This window comes from Hemicordylus capensis, chromosome 3, assembly GCF_027244095.1.
Source record: "Hemicordylus capensis ecotype Gifberg chromosome 3, rHemCap1.1.pri, whole genome shotgun sequence".
Classification (NCBI taxonomy): Eukaryota; Metazoa; Chordata; class Lepidosauria; order Squamata; family Cordylidae; genus Hemicordylus; species Hemicordylus capensis.
Genome location: NC_069659.1, coordinates 230,683,932 through 230,704,923, shown reverse-complemented (window position 1 = coordinate 230,704,923; position 20,992 = coordinate 230,683,932). Strand labels below are relative to the sequence as shown.

Here is a 20,992-nt window from a genome sequence, read left to right as displayed (position 1 = left end):
TTCTCTGAAAATCACCTATGCACATCTCTGGGTTGGCATCCTAATCTGAACATGGTAGCTTAATCTTTTTGAATACAGTCCTCCCTTGCCAACCACAGTTTTACCAACCGTGCTTTTGAGTATATGCAAATAGGAAATTGTGACAGGTCTTGCCAACGACGACCCGAGTAGCCACAACTGGCAAGGGTTTTTAGTGGTTTGGCGGGGGGGGGGGGGGGAGACTCTCAGCGATTTTGGGGGGGTTCAGTCTGCTCATTCCTCTTTCTGTCCCTTGCCAGTTTAAAATGCCTTAGAGTTATTTTGGAGGGTTCAAAAAATTTCAAGAGGTTCGATCTGCTCATTCTTCTTGGTGACTCTTGGTGATACTACAGGATTTATTTGTTATATATCCCCCCCTCTTTATTTTTAGCTCATTTACCATCGTAGTTCCCCCTAGCTCCCTGTTTCCCCATAGACTGTAATGCCTTGCCAATTGTGAATTTGCCAATAGCGAGGTTTTAGGGAACAGAACCCTAGCGGTTAGTGAGGGATGACTGTAGTAGAAATAATGCCAGTATTAGATTATGAACAGTTACCTATGAATGAAGTCCTAAATAGCACAATTATTTTTCAGGAAGTGGAATTTCTCACTCCATTGAACTTGTTGATTTCAATTCTTATTAACATGAGTGAAGTGAAGATTACACTATGACTTTATTTTATTTTATTGCAAAATGCAAATAAACTTATTTCTTCTTAGGTTGGTGTGATTGATTTCTCTATGTATTTAAAGAATGAAGATGCTGCTGAAAACAAAGACAGGTGGGTTCTATTAGAACCATGTGGTTTAGCATGTTGAGATGAATTGTTTGTTAAAAACCCTAACACATTTTCTCTCATAATAAATCAATAAATGATTTGAAAAGGAGTGTACGTTTTGCTGCCAGGCTTCCCAAGGGTAGGAGGCAGAGGCAGTAAAAGATAAGATTGGTGCAAATTGTGTAATAGGCTAGTAGCAGCAGAGGTAAAAATTCAGCTTCCCATATTCGAAAGATTTGCTGTAACTATGCAACAATAGTTATTAAGGTGGGATATTTGCTGTATGGTAATAGGACATTAAATAAAACTTTCTTGCTTCTATATGTTGCATTTTCAAGGGCTCGGATAAACATTTAATTTAAAAAAGTTTCCAACTTTTTTCTTTTTTAGAAATGATCATATTGCTGCTATATTGGATCAAAAAAATTATGTTGAAGAACTAAACCGGCAACTCAAGTAAGAATACATTCAGGCATGTGTTAGTGTATATAGTGGCATCATCATCTGTGTAAAACAGTGGCTCATTTTAATGGTTGCATCATATAGCTTGTGGAAGAAAGAAAAAGTGGTGGAGTAGAGTTTTTGGAAGTGGCAGTGCTTCAATAAATTTGTCAGTTTTAAAAGTGCCTTTTTGCTTTTAAACCTGGGTAAACTAATAGGTGTTCAGCTGAGCATGATAAAAACCATTGAACTCAAACTACTTGAAAATAAACATTCTCAGGATTGGTCAGCAAAGAGTGGACTTGGAAGCTGGGCAGAACTTTCTTGTTATGACCTTCACTGTTCTTTCTGTTTAAAAAGATATGTACTTGTTACTAAGCATATGAGAGGTGGGAGCTACAGCAGTTAAGATGGAGTGATAATGCTGTGTGTGTGTGTATATATATGTTTGACTGACTCAAAATAAAAGAACAGATTTGTATTAACTTCACTAAAGAACAGCAGCAAAAAATTAGACATTCTGGATCAGGGAGAAATAAAAGGTGATGGTTATATTATGGACTTCAATGATGAAAATGATAGCACCCCACTTCTGATAGGGAAGGGAAAACATGACGACTGCAAATCAAGAAAGTAAGCTAATGTAATAACATATTTTTGAGAGAGTGATGATGAATAAGGTGGTTTCCAACAGTATTTATCAGTATACAACCAGGCAGGCGCTGGAATTATCTGTAAATGGAATAGTACTTTTTGCACTTGTAAAATCTGGGATGCCATTTTGAATGAGAATCTCTTTATTGTTTACAGTAGCACAGTCAGCAGCCTCCATGCACGCGTTGATTCGCTAGAGAAGTCAAACACTAAACTAATTGAAGAGGTACTGTATTTCAGCAGTGTATGATTTAATTTTGAAATTATCAGTGTTTGGGAGCTTTTAAAAAAAATTCATAAGTGCCGACTTGCATAACACTTCCCCTCATAGTGCATTGTGGATTAAAGAGCATCTGCTGTGCAGGAAATCTGTGCTGTGGTGGTTGTCTGCTTCCCTATATATTCAAATCTGCAATCAGCTATAATGAGCCAAGTGAAATTCTGATCCAGTTAAAAAAGCATGTGAATTTTGCCAGATAGCTGCCCTTAAGTTATACCATATTTATCTGAATCCAAGACTAGGTTTTCCCCAAGTTCTTTGATGTTAGAAATTGGGGGATGGTTTTAAATTAAGAGTCCTCTTACTTTTGGGTAAACACAGCTATAACCTGTATTTAACTTGTATTTTTAAAGGGGGGTGTCTTAAATTCAGAGATGTCTTCTATTAGGATAAATACGGTATATGGCAGCTGATGAAAGGAGAGCTAGTACACCACCAACTCCTACTACCTCTTCTCTGAGACTATCTTGCTGGTTAATTGTTGGGAAAGCTTTATGCAGGAATGCCTGAAAGCCCTATTGAAATGAATGGCTATTATACAGTAGCAGCTTGATAGCTTATGATGCCTTCTGCTGAAGCTCATTCATGATATGAATGTCTAAACACTTTTTTTTAAAATATCCTCCTACTGGAAGGGATATGCCTCTTATGCTAAATGTATGAGGACCAAAGCTCTTTCTCAGGAGACCAGTACTGTCTATTCTGACCATATGCTTCAGAATAATCTTGTTTTCCTAGTATTCACCTATATTTATATTTTTCTCTTTTGTTTTGTTTCTTTCTTAGTTAGCAATAGCCAAAAACAACATAATTAAACTTCAAGAAGAAAACCATCACTTAAGAAGTGAAAATACACTCATCTTAATGAAAACTCAGCATCATCTAGAGGTAAACAAGTTCATTTTATGGTTTGAATAGTTTAACTAAGCATCTCTGCATGGGTTCATAGCTTGTGTGACAAACTTTCAAACTGGATAGCTTTTAATGTAAATATTGTAAGAATCATCTTGTAGAATCCTGGTATATAAGGCTAATAGTTACAAGATAAATGTTTTTATAAAACCATTTTGTGAATGCATTTTGTCTGATAAATTATTATGATTCACTACAGCTTTTAAAAGTCTGTTATTATGAATAATTTCAAATAGATTTCTTGAGAGTAAATGTCATGAGTATGACAGATTCCAAACTATAATTGGTAGATTTTCCTATAATGGGTAAAAATAGTTTCTTTTGGAGCTGTGAAACTTCTTGAAGTGTACTATGTATGGATATTAGGGCTGTAGTGTTTAGTTAGAATCTCCCCAGGAGTAACTAAGACAAAATGAAGACAGAAGATCTGTGTGGTAGCACTACTTGTCTGTTGGTCTGGGAAAATGCCGAGGAAAAACAAAATTAAGAGAAATGGGGCATATGGAGGTGGTGTTTCAGAGAGGGTTGTCTTATTAGAACTGACTGTCAACCAGTGTTCCCTCTAACAGGGATTCCCAGATGGTGTTGACTATAACTTTCACAATCCCCAATCAAAAGCCATTGCAGCTGGGGATTCTGGGAGTTGTAGTCAACAACATCTGGGAATCTCTGTTAGAGGGAACATTGCTGTCAACGCAAAGGATGAAATGAGAATCTTGTGTTGGATTGATTTAGATGGGTGCCATTCTGTGGCACCTTGCATCCCTGCCTCAGTCAAAATAAGCGCTGGAAAAGGGAAAAGCTGTCACTGCTTGGAGCAATTTGTCCCCATCTCTCTAAGGAGAAGCCTCACTCTTTTAAAATGATTTAGGTTTAAGAAGGTTTCCTCCTTTCTTCCTAGGTGAACAAAGTGGATGCTGAAACAGAACTTCAGACATACAAACACTCCAGACAGAGTCTGGATGAAATGTATAATGAAGCACATAGACAGCTTCGAGAAGAATCACAGTTAAGACAAGTGAGTGTATGTCAGCTGTGCCATGGAGATCTTGAAAATGTGTTTGCTCAATTACTCCAGTAAATCCCTTGTGACTATTTCCTCAATGGTATATGCAGAGGCATGTGTGCTGTCAATCTTGCATCACATTGTTTTTCTAGCCCTCACTTACTTAGTACTTTTAATATTTGGTGCTACTACTTAAGAAACCAATGTGAACAGGTGATCATTTGGTTCTTGGGTGACTAAAGCTTTCCCCCAGATATCCACAAGCTGTCTAATGTGAGATTAAATCTTTTTGGACTGCTGCCAAATAAAAGCTGCTGCTACTCACTTGAGAGACTTAACATTTCTCTGTAGACTGGAGAATGAGCGTTTCAGTTACTACACTTCTTATCAGAAAGAAGTGTAAGCATTAGAAGTGTGAGAAAATGCTACTCTTAGTCATATTAGGAGCACAAGTATCCTCCACCTGGATTGTCAAGTAAAGATGTAGTATTATGTATAGGCAGGCCCAAGTGCCAAGACTGGGCACAGGAGCAAAGCCAGACAGAAGATGCAAACATCACGGGGAGGATGCTAAAGGTGGTAACTTTACTGTGTGTGTGTGTGCGCGCGCAACACATGAAGAGAAGATAGGGTGACCCTGGAAAAGCTTAAGCAGGCTAGGTAAGCATGTTGGTATGGACCTATTGCCGCACAAGGACCAGGGACAGAGAGCGGTTGAGAGACAGCAAGGAAAAAGCTTCCTCTCAGCTGTCCAGGCTGTCCTTAGCCTAGCTGTCTCTCTTGGCTTCTTCCTCAGGTGCCTCAGATGTGGCATGTGTTTACCGAAGATATTACTGTTCAGCGAATTACTGGATTACTGAAGCCCCACCAGCAATGTGTTATAGCTTCAAGATGACCATGGTATCCTGCGGGGTTGCTTGAGAGGTGGGATTGGGTGGCACTGTTTTACAGTGGTTCCATTCCTACCTCTCTGGCAGATTCCAGATGGTGTCACTTGGAGACTGTTGCTCTCAAAAGCGAGATAGTGTGGGGATCCACAAGGCTCCATTCTGTCTCCAGTGCTCTTTAACATCTACATGGAACTGCTGGGAGAGATTGTCAGGAAGTTTGGTCTGGAATGCTGTCAATTTGCTGGTGACACCCACATGTATTTCTCCATACCAACTTCATCAGGAAATGGCATGATCCCTCTGTGCTTGCCTGCAGGTGATATTGGGCTGGATGAGGGATAACAGGCTGAAGTTGAATCCAAACAAAATGGAGGTACTGTCTGTAGGGGATTGGTGTCTGAGAGATGGTTTAGATCTGCCTCTTCTGGATGGGGTTACACTTCCCCTAAAAGATTAGGTTTGTAGTTTAGGAGTACTCCTGGATTCCAAACTCTCCCTGGTCTCTCAGGTTGAGGCAGTGGCCAGGATTACTTTTTATCAGCTTTGGCTGATATGCCAGATATGTCCATTTCTGGAGACAAATGACCTTAAAACAGTGGTACATATGCTGGTAACCTCTAGGCTTGACTACTGTAATGCACTCTACGTGGGCTGCCTTTGTACATAGTTCGGGAACTACAATTGGTACAGAATGCGGCAGCCAGATTGGTCTCTAGTTTACCAGAAGGGACCATTTAACGCTGATTCTAAAAGAACTGCACTCAATTGAGATCAAATTCTAAATTTTAATGTGTTTTTATCTATAATGATTTTTGATTTTTTTAATGCATTTTAAATGTTTTATATTATGTTTTAATCTGTACACTGCCTAGAGGTTTCTATAGTAGGCGATATATAAATAAAATAGAACAAAATAAAATAAATAAGAAAGATGCAAAAAATCATAGATATCTGCATTGCTCCATTAGAAAGAATTAAAAAAGCTTCAGGAAGGCTTTTATTGATACCTTTATTAGGGCCAACTAATATGTCACAACATAGTGAGCAAACCTTCAAGATCACCAGAACTCTTCTTCAGGGTACAAATGGAATCAGAAAGCTGAGTTTGATGGCGACAAAAAATTCCAAATTCTGTAGTTTGTAACAGTCTTAAGATGGAGTGCAGGAAGTTTTGGGTGATATGCAGCACAATTCCATATTGACTTACTCAGAAGTAAGTCCTGCTGTGTGCAGTGGGGTTTACTTCACAGTAGGTGTGCATTGGACTTCAGCCTTAATTAGATTAGACCGTATTAGCTGCAAAACAGATTTCAGGTTGCACCAAGGACTGTCAGGATAAATAAATTATGGCTGCTGCTCCCATTTTTCTGAAAATATAAAAAGCCAACAGCTACTTGGATTTTCTCTGGAGCAGATCTGTTGTTTCCTTTTCCCATCAGATTAAGCTGCAATGAACAGCCTGTGTCATTGTCATAAGACTGGTACCTACTGTAGACAGAACTTCAGTCACAATTCTGTCAACATCTTTCTCTGCCCCCTCCCCACCCCCTTTTCTTTTTGATTCCAAGGAAGAGTTCTGTGAAACTCAAACTCAAAGAGCTGACTTTATGGTGTGTGTGTGTGTGTGTGTGAGAGAGAGAGAGAGAGAGAAGTTGTTTCTAATAAAAGTAGCAGGCAACTGTTCCCATTTGAGTTTGTTTGGTTTTTTACTAATGACTCAGGGCTGCCTGCAGTGTTGTTGTTTTTTTTAAAACACTAAGCAACATGGTGTGTGTGTGTGTGTGTGTGTGTGTGTGTGTAAAAAATGCCATGAAAATTGGTTTTTGTTATTGGATCCTTGTTGAAGAAAACCACTCTTCTTTCTTCTTCCAAGTATATGAACAGCAATTGAAAGGTGTGGAAAGGAGTTAACTATCATTGCCTTGTCTTGCTTCTCAGCCTTTGGAGTGCTTTCCATTTTTGAACAATCCATGTTCTCCTCTCTGGCACCATCTCTCTCCCCCTTATATTCCTCTTGATCTCCTTCTGCCTCCTGTGCCCACACGTGTTTTTCTATGTAAACCACTAATAGAACTTTTGTTGAAAAGTGGCATACAAGTATTTGTAGTAGTAGTAGTTGTCAGGCAGGGAATCAAAATATTGCTATGATGACACTGGAGATGCTGCATCTAGGCAACACAGGGGAAGTCTTGTTGCAAGGAGGGTCAGCCTTCAGAAGACTTCCCCTGTGTTGCCTTGGTGTAGCATCTCCAGTGTCTTCATAGCAACATTTTGATTCCCTGCCTCATGACTACTACTACAATTACTTGTATGTAACTTTTCAACAACAGTTCTTTAAGTGGTTTACAAAACATTTTTTTTTTTAAAGTTTCCTGCCCCAAATTGGCTTGCCTTCTAAAGAGACATAAGTTAAATACCAGCAGCAACCACTGGAGAGATGTTGTGCTGGAGTTGGATAGGGACGGTTGCTCTTCCCCTGCTAAATATAAGAGAATAACTGCTTTAAAAGGTGCTTCTTTTCTCAGTTAGCAGGGGCCACCACACCTCTGTCACTTTCTGTGCAGGTGTTGATCACTTCCCGCCTGATTAATAGCCAGCGGTTATTGAGTGTCTGGGAAAGATTAGCCGGATGTACTGGGGATGCAGCATAGGGCATGATGCCCCCTTTTAATGTCATGCCTGGGGCAGGTGCTGTGTTTGCTTCACCATCATCCTGGCACTGCCTGTATTGATGAGCAAACCACAGTTAATGACGGTGCAAACAGATCTGAATTGGGAAGTAACTTTGCTTGTCAAAGATGTTAGTAAACCCACCATTGTTTGGGAAGGTTTGCGCACACACAGTGGGCAATTGGAGAGTCCTGTGTAATTACTCCCTTGTGAAAGGTTTTAAAAAATTTGATTGATATGGGCATGTGTTTTAGAATTTTATATCTTGTTTATGGTTTTTGTTTTAATTTTAGTTCTGTCATATTTTAGGATATAGAAAATGAGCTGATGGTCCAAGTTGGCATGAAGCATGAGATAGAACTTGCAATGAAGCTGCTGGAGAAAGATATACATGAAAAACAGGACACCCTTATAAACTTGCGACAACAATTAGAGGAGGTCAAAGCAATAAATGTAGAAATGTACCAAAAGCTGCAGGTAAAAGTGTTAATGCTTGTAATGTGGAGGTAAATAAAGTATACATGGCTCTAGTTTCAGAGCAGTGCATGCATTCCTGTTGCAGCATTTCCAGAAATTATGGGCTCCCTCAGCCCAAGCTAACTTAGTTTTCTAGGTTTTACTTCTCCTTTGCTTCTTAGGCTAGCTGTTTATTTCTACATTCTGCAGTCATGTGTGCATATATATTGTTGCCTTTTTAAGGACAGCACTACTTTGTTATTACCCTTCCTCCCTCGGAACCAGGATGCAGGACCAACACAATGACCTCATCAAGGGGAGAGGCTCCCATCAGCCCAGAATATTGTGGTCTAGAAAGTAGAGTGATAAGCAAAGCTTATAGCCCCAACATGTTTGGCTATCTGCCATTACAAAAATAAAATAAAATTGTTCTCCTTCTGGTAGTCCATTGGTAAAAAGGGAATTGGAAGAAACATCCCCCCCTCCCCCCAGCTTTCTTGTTCTGGAGACTGGTATGTTAGTAGGGCTAAAATGAGAATAACTTCCTCCTATCACTGTTGTTTCTACTGCATCATGGTACAGCACTAAAGTTACTCAAGATAATTTACTTAACAAAATTTGATAAATATCAAGGGAAGAGGAAAGGAAGGAACAAATTATACATCAAGGTTGTAATTGAGTATTGAGCACTTACATTGTTCTAATAAATCTCTTTAATAGGTTTCTGATGATGCTGTGAAAGAAAAGAATGAAATAATTGGTCGACTGGAGGATAAAACCACTCAGATTACGGCAACCATGAAGCAATTGGAGCAAAGGTACAGCATTGTCTCTTCTTTCCCCCCTCATTCATTCATTTCTTCTTTTTCACTTCATTGCCATGTACTTGCCCCTGAAATACAGGTGGACCTCGCTATACGCGGATCCACTATCCGCAATTTCGCGTATCCGCAGTCGGATGATTGACAACCGACTTCAGCATACATGGAAAAAACCCCAGCCCACGTGGGGTTAATTCTGCATATCCATGGGTCGGAGGCAGCTGGAAATGACTGTGGAGGTCATTTCTGGCCACTATTTCTTGAGCCATTTTTGTAGCTCATTTGCTTTAAAACCCCCACGAAAAATCATGAAAAAAATGATCAAAAAAGGATTATTTTCAATTTCTGGGGAGCATTGCTGGATCTCTGGAGGCCTGCAGAGCATGGTATGGCATTTAATTTTGCCCTTTTGACCCTCCCCCCACTCCACCCTTTTTGGGGGCAGTTTTCGGGCCTCTGGGAACCTAACCTCCACAATCCCATTGCCCCAGTGCTTCAGTAATCTCGGTTTCTGTATCAGCAGTTATTGCGGAGAACAGAACCCCTGCGAATACTGAGGTTCTCCTGTATGACAGTTCTGAAGAGGGATGTGAATATGTTTTGCTGCTGACTTTTAAATGCTTTATATGTATGATTTGCATAAGAGGAGAGTGAATATAATTATAATTCAAATCTTACTGCTTCCATATTTGTTGGTTGAATTATTTCCTGTATCTGAAGCCAGCTGTTTGTGAGACTACTTGCTGGCTAGCTATTCCAGAATTTCTTTTGTTCCTTCTGCTTTTTTTGCATCTTACTCCTAATCGGTAAAACCTCACTCAACAAAAACTAAAGTAATCTCTAGGCATGATTTCCTTATGCACCTGAAGCTGAGGGTCAAAGTGGACAAAGACAACAGGAGACCTGTGGTTGGGTATCCTTCTAAAGCTTAAAAGCAGTGGTTAGCATCCACAGTGATTCTTGAGAAAGACGTTTTATCTTTGGTGGTGCCCTGCAGTGGTATTCAACCGCTGGTGGAAGAAGAACTAGTGAAAGAGGTAATGCAGCGTATTGCACAATATCTTCTGCTAGCATACGAACTACTTTGGAGCAGAGGTTCCTTTCTCTGCATGATGATCTTACACAACATTCTTCCACACGCACAAGGACATTACCACTATATTGGTAAGCACCTCTGGAAGTCTCACGGTAAGAGGTGGGTACGTGGTGGTAAGAATCAGGACTGCAGTGCTGAGGTAGGGAAGTTTAGCCCTTTCCCTTATGCCAAAGCTGTTTTTCCACAGGGCAAAACATACTTGGTTGTGGGAATTTAGATCCGGAAAATAGTGCAGAGGGAAAGGTTAAAGTCCCCAGAGCTACATTGTTGTCCCGGTTCCATCTGCCCCCGCTGCATGCTGCTGCTTTTAATCTTAAAAAAAAAAAAGAGAGAGACCCATTTGCAAATCTGCAACCTTGTCTCATTTAATCCTATGCTTGGAATTCTGTGGCGACTCAGGTCTTGAGTCTGAAGGAAAAAATGACTTGAAAACATTCTTCAGTTTAAATTGCAGGTGCACTGACTAGAATTCCAGACTACCCTGCAACTAGGTCCATGTGCTAAATAGCGCTTTGGAAATGTGTGGCTTAGCAGCATCCTCCCCCTCCGCATGTAGACTGCATTTGAAACTGAGGAGAGCTTGCTGTCTTTAGATCCAAGCGGTCAAAACTCTAATACGTTGTTCATAAAACTTGAATGCATCCTAGGTAGTATGTGCAGCCACAATCCTGAGAACTAAAAAATGAAATATGCTCCCAGTTCAATGTGTAAATGTAACTTTATGGCTTAGTTCAAATGTTGTAACAAACTATGGTTTTTTTATGACAAGAACAGGTAGGCACAAATCTTGTGTGTATGTTGCCTCATCCCCTTCTCTACTCCTCCGTGCGTGAAATAAACTGATTGGAAGCTTCTGATTGCAGTAGACAGCTGTTACAGTCCGTGGTAGTAACTAGCCCTGTGAGTAAGTGGGGCGGGGGGTGGGGAGAGGGAAGACAAGCAAACATTCCTCTTGCCTCTGGAACCTTTTGGAATTTAACTGCTGTCACCAAGTGGACGTCTTTCTTCCCTGGCTGCTTCCCCAGTATCTCTCAGTCGCCAACAAAAACTCAGGTAGAGTAGGATGGCAAGTAAGCATGGGGTGGGGAGCAATACTTGGAGACCACAAGAGATCTGGTCAAAGTTATGTCTTTACTTAGATAGAAAAACAAAGAAATGCAATTTATTTTTTTAAAAAACCATATGCACAAAGGATAATAAAGTAGGATATGTGCATCCTGTTTAAAACTGTGTCCCTAATGCGGCCAGTCTCAACAGTTCATCAGGCCTTATGTAGCTTTGTTCTTCTTGCCACACCTTGAGCCTTCTTCCTTTTTGGCTTTCTTCATTCATTCTCTCTCTCTCTGATTCCCTCTAACAAAAATCTCTCTTTAACTCTGCATTTTATACCCTACAACTATTCCCTTCCCCTCAAAGTAGTCAATCAGGAGGGCAGATTTAGCATTCTTGGTTTCTGTTTGCTAAGCTAACCTTCTCACCTCAGGCTGTAATTGTTTCCCTGGGTTAAGCTTTAGGCCTGGACTTTCAGAATTCTTAGAAACCCTAACAGGGCCATTCCCTGTCCCCACCATGCAGATGCAGCCGATTCCAGGGCAGTTGCCCCTGGCAGTACGGTGATTGGGGGCATGGAGGTTCTCTAATTCCTGATGCAGTACTGGTGCACAGGAGGCTGAGCAGGTGTAGGGAATGGGGGGATGGTGGGGAGACATGAAGTGGGAGTCTGGGAAGGAGCGCAGGGAGGCTATCATCCCTTCCAAGAATTCCGAAAGCCCAGGCCTACTAACTTTTTCATTTCAGGCTGCCATTTTAAAACATACAACATAATCATAACAGAAAACAAAATGGAGGACTTAATCTCCGTCCTTTACTGCAACCCTTTACAGCATAACAGTCTTCTGTTATGTCCAAACTCAGTTTGACTGTGGCCTGAACAAGCCATAGTTTCCAGTATTCCAAGAAACAAGCTTGTTGCAAGCCACAAACAGAAGCTTTCACTCGCTTTCAACACAAAGGGAAGCACGTAAGGCTCATGCTTGCTCGTTCTTGTTGCGTTGAACAATGAGCGGAATCCAATGTAAATGTGCTGGTGTAAGGATGTAGTGCAAGGCTGTTGTATGAAATAAGTAACCTCTGTTCCAGACTAGCAAAAGATGGTGTACTAGTTAATTGTTGCACGGCATCTCACACTTCTTGTGAAGCTCATGTGTGTCCCCGAGAGTGTTCCCCTTCTGCTAGCTGTCGCAGAGCAGCACAACCACAAAGAATCCTGCAAGGCTCACTGTGGATTCTACCAATCATTTGTTGTAACTTTGAACTGGGCCTTTGTGTAGAGCTCTTACTACATAACCGTCATAAACTATATAAAAGCAATAGTTGATGTGCAGCATTAATTTCCTGATTGTAAAAAAAAAACGGGGGGGGGATTAACATCCATAGCCCCATCGTGTGGCTGTTGACATGTCTCACCATTGTTTTCTTTTCAATCTACTTAACAAAAAACATAATTATGTATTAAAGCGTTAGTGGCATGAATATTCTTTTATTGACATCTTTTTCCCCTCTTTTCTTTTTCTTTTCTCCTTTGTCCCAACTTTTACATTGTTGAACGTTTTTATTACCTTTATTTGTCTTTTGATTTTTGTCTGTTGCACATCTGAAGTGACAAAGAGTTACTAACACAGACTAGGACTATTGCAATGTCCTTAGTGAAATGTGCCAGCAGTGAAGGGCAGCCTCAGTATAAGCTTGTTAAGGATATATCATTCTGAAAACCACTTTATAGTACTATAAATAGATAATGATGAAGTTTCATTTTGCAACCTAGCTCTTAAGCCATTGTACTGGGATTTCGGCTCAGTAGGGTTGTGGATGTAAATATAGCTCAGTCATTTTGACAAATCTGGCATCTTAATTGTTAAGTGTTTCTGGGACAGATCTACAACTTTGCTTTTCTGTAACGCTGTTGCACCCCAAATATTACATTCTATTATTTGCCAATCAGATTTGACATTTTTTTTTTAATTCATTGTTTTTGAAATGTTAAGTAGGAATTTTATTTTTAAATTCAGCTAGCATGATTTTATGTGTTTTGCTGAAATGGGAAGATGTTTTAGAATGGTTCTGATGATACTTTTTTATTAGATAAACTTTATTAGTAGTATACAGTAGCAACCTTTTGAATTACACAGAACTTTTAAGGCCTGAAATGTGTCCATTTTGAATGATTTCCTTGGCATATTTAGATTCTCACAAGCCTTGGTGAAATAAATGAAGGATGCATAACGATGCCTGGTGAATTTTGTCCATATATTTTTCTCTACTTTAAACAAAAATTGGAATGAAATTTGAAGTCCACTTTTCTTTGGGCTGGTGATAAAAACTAAGTAGATTGGAGGGGATGGTTAGGCATAGAGAGGTCTTTATGAAATTCTGCTTTCAAGAATAGGCAGTGGCTGACATCCAGACTAATGCTGCATGTGCAGTAAAACGTTCTGTGTGTGCAACAGGGGAGGGGTGACCTTCACCTATCACCTTCCTCCCCCCGCCTGCAGCTTACTGGTTGTAGGACCCTCAGGGGCATATTTTTTTAGAAGGCACAGTGGAGTGCAGAAAGAAGGGGAGATCAGTGAAAAATGCCATGAGTTTCAGTCACGGAAAGCGCCCCCCCGCCCCGCCCGTGAACAATGTTAGTCTGGATGTCAACCAATGAAAGAGGGACCAACAAGTAAATTGCTCATATTTTTATAGCACTCTGTTGTAGAATGCAGACAACTGAAGTATTTGAGTGAGCTCTGATACGTGCACATAACTCCTGTATGAGGAGCATCCCTATTAGTTTCAATTGAGGGGGCTTTTTTGCAATCACAAAGGAACGCAGCTATAGAGATGCCTTTCCTGTTGAAATGAATGGGGGTAGTTCTTACAGATGCAAGAACAAGCTTGTTAAGGATATTTCATTCTGAAAACCACTTTATAGTACTATAAATATATAATTATGAAGTTTTCATTTTGCAGCCTAGCTCTCAAGCCGTTGTATTTGGATTTAGGCCCATTCTCCTTGTATTTTGGCCCAGTAAGATTATGGATTAGGCTGTAAATGTGTACCTGCCCCTCATTCACTCCCCCAAACTATTTTATTGGGTTGAGTGCATAAACAATTTACCTGTCTTCATTTATACTAAGAACACACCTTGTTAAACATGGAATTCTTCAGCGTGTTGTGTTGATTTAATACAGCCCTGTTTCTGCTGCCTTTAATGCACTGCACTGCTTTGTGTTCTGAATTTTATCATGCTGTTCAGTGAACTGCTTATTCTGTTTTGTGGTGTTGATAGGCTTGTGTAGTTAAGGAATTGTTAGTCACAAAGTGCTTTTAAAAAAGGAAATCATATAACACAAAAATGCAGACAAAGCTCTGTACATTTGAATCATAAAATCTGTATGGCTCTGCATTTATGGCATCTATTAATCCTGAACACCAAATAAAAAGAAATTGGAGAAATGAATGGATATTGCTGCTTTTGTAGTGAGAAAAAGAATCTGGATTTCCAGGCATTGTCTGGGTCTCTCATTTTAATTTGTGAGTTTATCCCAAACTTTGTTTTCATTTGGAAATGTTTCTATTTCCCCATTTTTTCCTTTTATTTGTCTTCTTCACCCTTTACACCCAAATTCTAGCTTCAGTTTTACCCAAAGTTGATTTGAATTACACCAGATTGCAGCAAGCAGAGAAGGCTCAAATGGAAGCAGAGAGTGAAGACAGGAGATTTAAACAAGACTATATGAGCCAATCTGAAAGCCTGCAGAAAGAAATCACCCTAAAGGAGAATCAGTTGTAAGTAAAATCTTTTTTTGGAGAAGCCAGAATGCAGCCAACCCTTTTCTGTTTTCCTGTTGACTGTCCTCTAAATGTGATATTAACCCCAAAAGGTAAATCTTGTCATTTATATGCATTAAAGATAGTGGTTTTTTGTTTTTTTTTAAGCTGTACATGAAACTCACAGAATAGATGGGAAAGAACAGTTTAGTAAGGCTATCATAAACTCATTTTCCTGATCCAGCAATTTATATGGGTACAGGAATCCTGAGCTGAGATCCAAAGAGCTGCTTAGGTTTACATGAGGGGCTTATTCTAGTCCAGTGGCTTTCCGCCCCCCCCCCCAAAAAAAACACACACAACAACAACAGCTGTCCCCCATGCCATTCAGCAAAAAGATGCCTTTGCCCTGATGCAGGCAAGAGAGATTTGTCTACAAGGGCTGCCCCATTAATTTTCTGAAAGCAGAAAAACTGTATGTGCATTCCTTTGTGCATGTAAACTGTTTCAAACCAGAAATACAGTGGCTCATATACTGTGCAAGGGCAAATGGAGTACTGCCTGCGCTGCTATGTCTAAACACCGCTGACAGTGTTGTGCAACAGGGCAGTTCTACTCCCTCATAAAGTTGCATAACTGCAATTGAGCAATGAACACTAGGGAAATGTGAATCAATTGGTTGATTTGGAGATAGAACAAATCACCCCTGTAGCTACACTCAGGTCCAAATCGAGTCACGCCAGAATCGAATCTATTTGAGATTCAGATTCCTCCTATTAATTTCAGCTTTCATTTACAAAAAGCTAAGTTTTATCCCTTGTAGAAGTGGAGTCATGGAGCAAAATGTGTGGTCAGTATTTTTCAAGGGTTTGGATTTTTTGGTGTATAATAATTTACACACATACACCCCTACACACTTTCATTTCTTCTATTCATTTTGACTGTCTTTGAACAATGCCAACTGTCAACTGCCATTTGCCAACTACACCCCCCTCCTGCCCGCAAGGCAGTGGGGTGCTACTCAGTTTATGTTCTAGGATTTTTAAAAAAGTGTTTAGACTTTGGTGTCTAATCACCTTTCCTCATAATGCAGCCCTGTGAGGATCCATTACACACCAAAGAATCTAAGCACACCAAAGAGTCTCAATTTGTACACCGCCTAGAGATTTACATATCAGGAAATATAAAAACATGATAAATAAAATAAACACCTCAAAAAAAATACTAGATTATAAACTGAGTACCCAGTAGCTTGCGAGTTGGGGGGTAGTTTGAACATGAGATGCCACTAATTCCCCACCCCCACCTGCAAAGCAGTGGGGTCAAAATGAACAGAAGAAATGAAGGTGTGTAATGAAGACACCAAAGAATCTAAACAACTCAAAAATTCCTAAAAAATAAACTCAGTGTGTGTGTGTAGTTGACACATGGCAGTTGACACTGTACAATGACATTCAAAATGAACAGAAGAAATGAAGGTGTACAATTAATCCTCATAGGGATTCATTATGAGGAAAAGTTGTTATACACCAAAGAATCCAAACACTTGAAAAATAGTGACCGTATATTTTGCTTCATAACTCCACTTCTACAAGGGCTAGAGCTTAGCTTTTTTCTTAAAAAAGAAAGCAAGCTGGGGTTCCATGTTAGGGTAAGGATAGGGTGACTTCAAATCCCCATTATTTCCTATGGCGGAGATATACAAAATCAGTAAAAACTAAAAAAAAAAAACCCATTAAAAATCAACCAAGTGCCCCACCACCTTGAAATTTGGTGACACCAATGGGGACCTACCCACCACCCAAATTTGGTGCCCCTAGGACCTTTATAAGTGGTCCAAATCAATCTGAATTGAATTGGGTGGTTCAGGGGGACAGATTCAGACACAAAATAAATCAGGGGTGATTCGATTCAGTTACAAATCAAATTTAAAAATCAGTTCATGCACATCCCTATACAACACCCATTTGAATGCCTGTTTTGTCTCTTATGCTTCTAGGGGTCAGCTAGAAACAGATTTGAAAATAGAAAGAGAATGGCGAGAAACAATGGAGGAAGACTTTAAAAAGGAAAAAGAAAAATCCTCTTCCCTGAAGACAGAGACTCAACAAATTATTACTCTTAAAAAAGTAAATTTTGCAGCAAAAATGATCAAAATCACTTTAATGGTCATTTATAAAGCAAGACCATGAGCCAGTGAAGCTGTATGTTGGTGCAGTGAGAGTAACATGTACTTCTGGAGGTTTCTTTGCAGTTTCCAGTCAGGTAGTCTCGTCTGGTGAATCTTAAGAGATAATCACAAAACATACAGGAGGAAGTGGTTTCTTAAGAGTGACTTTGGATGTGTCATAATGCTGGAAATAGAGGGTTGGATCCTAAAAAGTTTGAGTGGAAGAGAACTTGTGCAAGATAACTTTTCCACCCTTTCATCCTCACTTCATCTCTCTGCATTCCCTGAAAAGCCACTTTTGAAGATTTGAAGCCCCTCCAGAACTGTGGCTTTTGGGCCAAGAGGCTGGAGGGGGAGGGGAGAATTAGCCAGAATTGGGCAGAGATACCCTGTGTGAGCAGAACGTGGATGTCTCCATCCAGTATTGACTGGCTGCCTCGCTGCTCCCATGCTCCCTACCCAGTACAGCATTATATGGGTTGATTTTAAGCATTTGTTCTCTGCTTTTAAATAAAAAGTCTAACTTTTAAAATATTAATATATAAAATACAACAAACTTTGATAATCACAGTTCCTCCAAATCCCACTCATTTTGCCACCTTCTCTCCCCAGAAGCTCATTCATCCTATTCCCTGCCAAGGGAAGCAATAAACTTAAGATAGCAATAATCAATGAAACAACAAAATAGAAATACATAATCAGAAGAGTGGAAAGAAAAACACAAAACAATAACAAAAACCACTCTTTATTAGAAAACCATGATATCAGACATGGAAAATCCTTTTAAAAACAGAAGATAATATTAATCTGCAAATTGATTGATTAAGTGCTGTCAAGCTGGTGTTGACTCTTAGCGACCACCTAGATAGATTCTCTCCAGGATGATCTGTCTTCAGCTTGGCCTTTAAGTTCTCTCAGTGGTGCATTCGTTGCTGCCGTAATCGAGTCCATCCACCTTGCTGCTGGTCGTTATCGTCCTCGTCTTCTCTTTCTTTCAATTTTCCCCAGCTTTATAGACTTCTCAAGGGAGCTGGGTTTTCGCATAATCTGTCTGAAATATGATAGCTTGAGCCTGGTCATTTGTGCCTCAAGTGAAAATTCTGGATTGATTTGTTCTATGATCCATTTGTTTGTTTTCCTGGCTGTCCATGGTATTCTCAAAAGTCTTCTCCAGCACCAAAGTTCAAAAGCGTCAATAATTTTCTGTCCTGCTTCAAAGTCCAACTTTCGCATCCATAGAGTGTCACGGGAAAAATCAATGTCCGAATGATTCTAATCTTTGTAGTTCAGGCGTGCACAACTCAAATGACTTGGTGGGCCGAAACCAACCATGACTTGGCTCATGGGGGTCGAGGTCAATTTTTAGGGTGCTGATTATTAAAGTAACATTTAATATAAATCAATTAAATCAAATTAAAGTGAAATTAATTTAAATGAATTTAATTAAAATTTAACTTCTGAATTTCTGGTAGGCCAAGATTAATTTAAATTGATATCAAATAAATTGAATTCAAATTCATTCTAATAAAATAAATACAATACAATCTGTACAAAATACATAATAAAATGCATTGTTTTTTCTTTCCACCTCTGCCAAATCATCACATTTAATAGGAGCACTTGTAAGGAAAAAACTTAGAGAAGTTTTTCTCGTAATTTTGGAGGAAGATTATTTATTTAATTTGTTTATTTAAAATATTTCTATACCTTCCAAAACTTGTGTCTCTTGTGGATACACTTTGATCAGAAGGAGAGGGGGAAAGAAAGAAGGAAAGGGTTGGGCAGGAGGCTTGGCTTGAGAGAGAGAGAGAGAATGGAGAGGGGAAAAGAAAGAGGGAAAGGGTGGGGCAGGAAGCTTGATGAGAGGGTTGAGGGTGCAGGCTTTATGAGTGGAGCCACCCTGTCGCGCCAAGCCTCCGTGCTTTTTCTTTTAAATTTCTTCTGCTGCGCAGCTGAGGGATGGCTGCCAGGGGTGCACCAGGAGTAGGCTTCTATCCCCCACCCCATGGTGGCGGCACCAGGAGTAGGCTTCTATCCCCCACCCCTGCTGTTTGGCCCCGTGTCTCTTCCCAACTGCAAGGTATGCCTGCACAGTAGAGAGATCGTCGCAAGCCAGGCTTGCAACAATCTTTCCACTGCGCAGGCGCACCTCACAGTTGGGAAGAGATGCGGGGCCAAATGGCAGGCCCTGCATTGCTCTGAGAGCCACTGCTGCTGCTGCCCTGCCAGGTGGGGAGAGAAGGACTACTCCTGCTCACCCCCCGGCAGCCATTCCTTGGCTGTGCAGCAGCAGAAATTTAAAGAAAATTTAAAAAATAAATACAAGGAGGTTTCAGGTCAGGAGGCGGGGGCAAGTGGAATGGCCTGTGGGCCAAGAAGAAAGGCCTTGCGGGCTGGCATGTGCAGATCTGGTTGTAGGTATAGACATATCCTTTCCAGAGCCTTGACTGCAACCCTACCAAGTGCTAGTCTGCGGCGTATTTCTTGACTGCTGAATCCTTTCCTGTTGATGGTTGATCCTGAAAGGTGGAAGCTATCCACCACTTCAGTGTCTTCATTATCAATTCTGAGGCTGGTTGCTGTACCCATTGTCATTAGTTTAGTCTTCTTTACATTTAGTTGTAGTCCCATTTTTTCACTGTGCTCCTTGATTTTCATTACTAAAGTTGCAGACCAACAGCATTCTCAGTTATTAGAGTAGTGTCATCAGTGTAGTGCAGATTATTGATGTTTCTTCCTCTAACTTTAAAACCAGACTCATCTTCTTCCAATCCAGCTTCTCTCTGTATATGTTCAGCATATAAGTTGAATAAATAAGTTTACAGCCTTGTCTTGCTCCTTTGCTGATCTGGAACCAGTCTGTTTCACCATGTTCTATCTGGACTGTGGCTTCCTATCCTGTGTATAGGTTACTCATGAGAACAATGAGATGTTCTGGGATGCCCATTTTCCTAAGGATATTCTACAACTTGACATGTTTGACACAACTGAAGGCTTTTCTGTAGTCAACAAAGCTCATATGGACTTTTTTTGGTATTCTTTGGCTTTTTCAACTGTCCAGCGTGCATCAGCAATAACGTTTCATGTTCCTCGGCCTTTTCTGAAACCAGTTTGAACATCCGGCATTTCCCTTTCCACGTAGGGCTCTAATCTGCGTTGGATGATCCTGAGCACTATTTTGCTAACATGTGAAATTAAGGATATTGTACGGTGGTACTGCAAGCTCTAGTAATGAAAGTCAATGAGCACAGTGAAAAAATGGGACTACAACAAAGAAGACTACACTAATGACAACGGGTACAGCAACCAGCCTCAGAATTGATAATGAAGACACTGAAGTGGTGGATAGCTTTGCCTTTCAGGATCGATTATCAACTGTAAAGGATCCAGCAGTCAAGAAATACGCTGCAGACTAGCATTTGGTAGGGTAGCAATGAAGGCCTTGGAAAGGATATTTAGATGCCATGACATGTCTACACTTACAAAGATTAGAATCGTTCAGACAATGGTATTTCCTGTGACACTCTATGGATGCGAAAGCTGGACTTTGAAGAAGTAAGATAGAAAAAGCATTGACTCTTTTGAACTTTGGTGCTGGAGAAGACTTTTGAGAATACCATGGACAGCCAAGAAAACAAACAAATGGATCACAGAACAAATCAATCCAGAACTTCCACTTGAGGCACAAGTGACCAGGCTCAAACTATCATACTTTGGATACATTATGCAAAGATCCAGCTCCCTTGAGAAGTCCATAATGCTGGGAAAAGTTGAAGGAAAGAGAAGAAGAGGACCACCAGCAGCAAGGTGGATGGACTTGATTACGGCAGCAATGAATGCACCACTGAGAGACCTTAAAGGCCAAGTTGAAGACAGATCATCCTGGAGAGAATCTATCTATGTGGTCGCTAAGAGTCAACACCAACTTGACGACACTTAATCAATCAATGAATCAATCAATCACAGTGGTTTGCGCAATCTG

The 20,992-nt window shown here is 40.2% G+C and overlaps 1 protein-coding gene across 9 annotated transcripts in view; it reads left to right on the top strand.

Moving 5' to 3' along the window:
* The window catches only part of RUFY2 (RUN and FYVE domain containing 2), a 79,282-nt gene that overhangs the window by 19,264 nt on the left and 39,026 nt on the right, over positions 1-20,992 (top strand). For 8 of the 9 annotated variants that reach the window (XR_008319600.1, XM_053310304.1, XM_053310309.1 and 5 more), the window contains 9 exons: positions 740-801; positions 1,189-1,254; positions 2,050-2,119; positions 2,960-3,061; positions 3,987-4,103; positions 7,961-8,128; positions 8,828-8,925; positions 14,739-14,858; positions 16,840-16,969. Coding sequence is in view for 8 of the 9 variants with exons in the window: in XM_053310304.1 (XP_053166279.1) it covers positions 740-801; positions 1,189-1,254; positions 2,050-2,119; positions 2,960-3,061; positions 3,987-4,103; positions 7,961-8,128; positions 8,828-8,925; positions 14,739-14,858; positions 16,840-16,969 (933 nt within the window). In the remaining variant the exon portion in view is untranslated. Of the gene's footprint in view, positions 1-739; positions 802-1,188; positions 1,255-2,049; positions 2,120-2,959; positions 3,062-3,986; positions 4,104-7,960; positions 8,129-8,827; positions 8,926-12,683; positions 14,530-14,738; positions 14,859-16,839; positions 16,970-20,992 lie in introns of those variants that run through there. The other variant, XM_053310311.1, reaches the window with a different exon arrangement.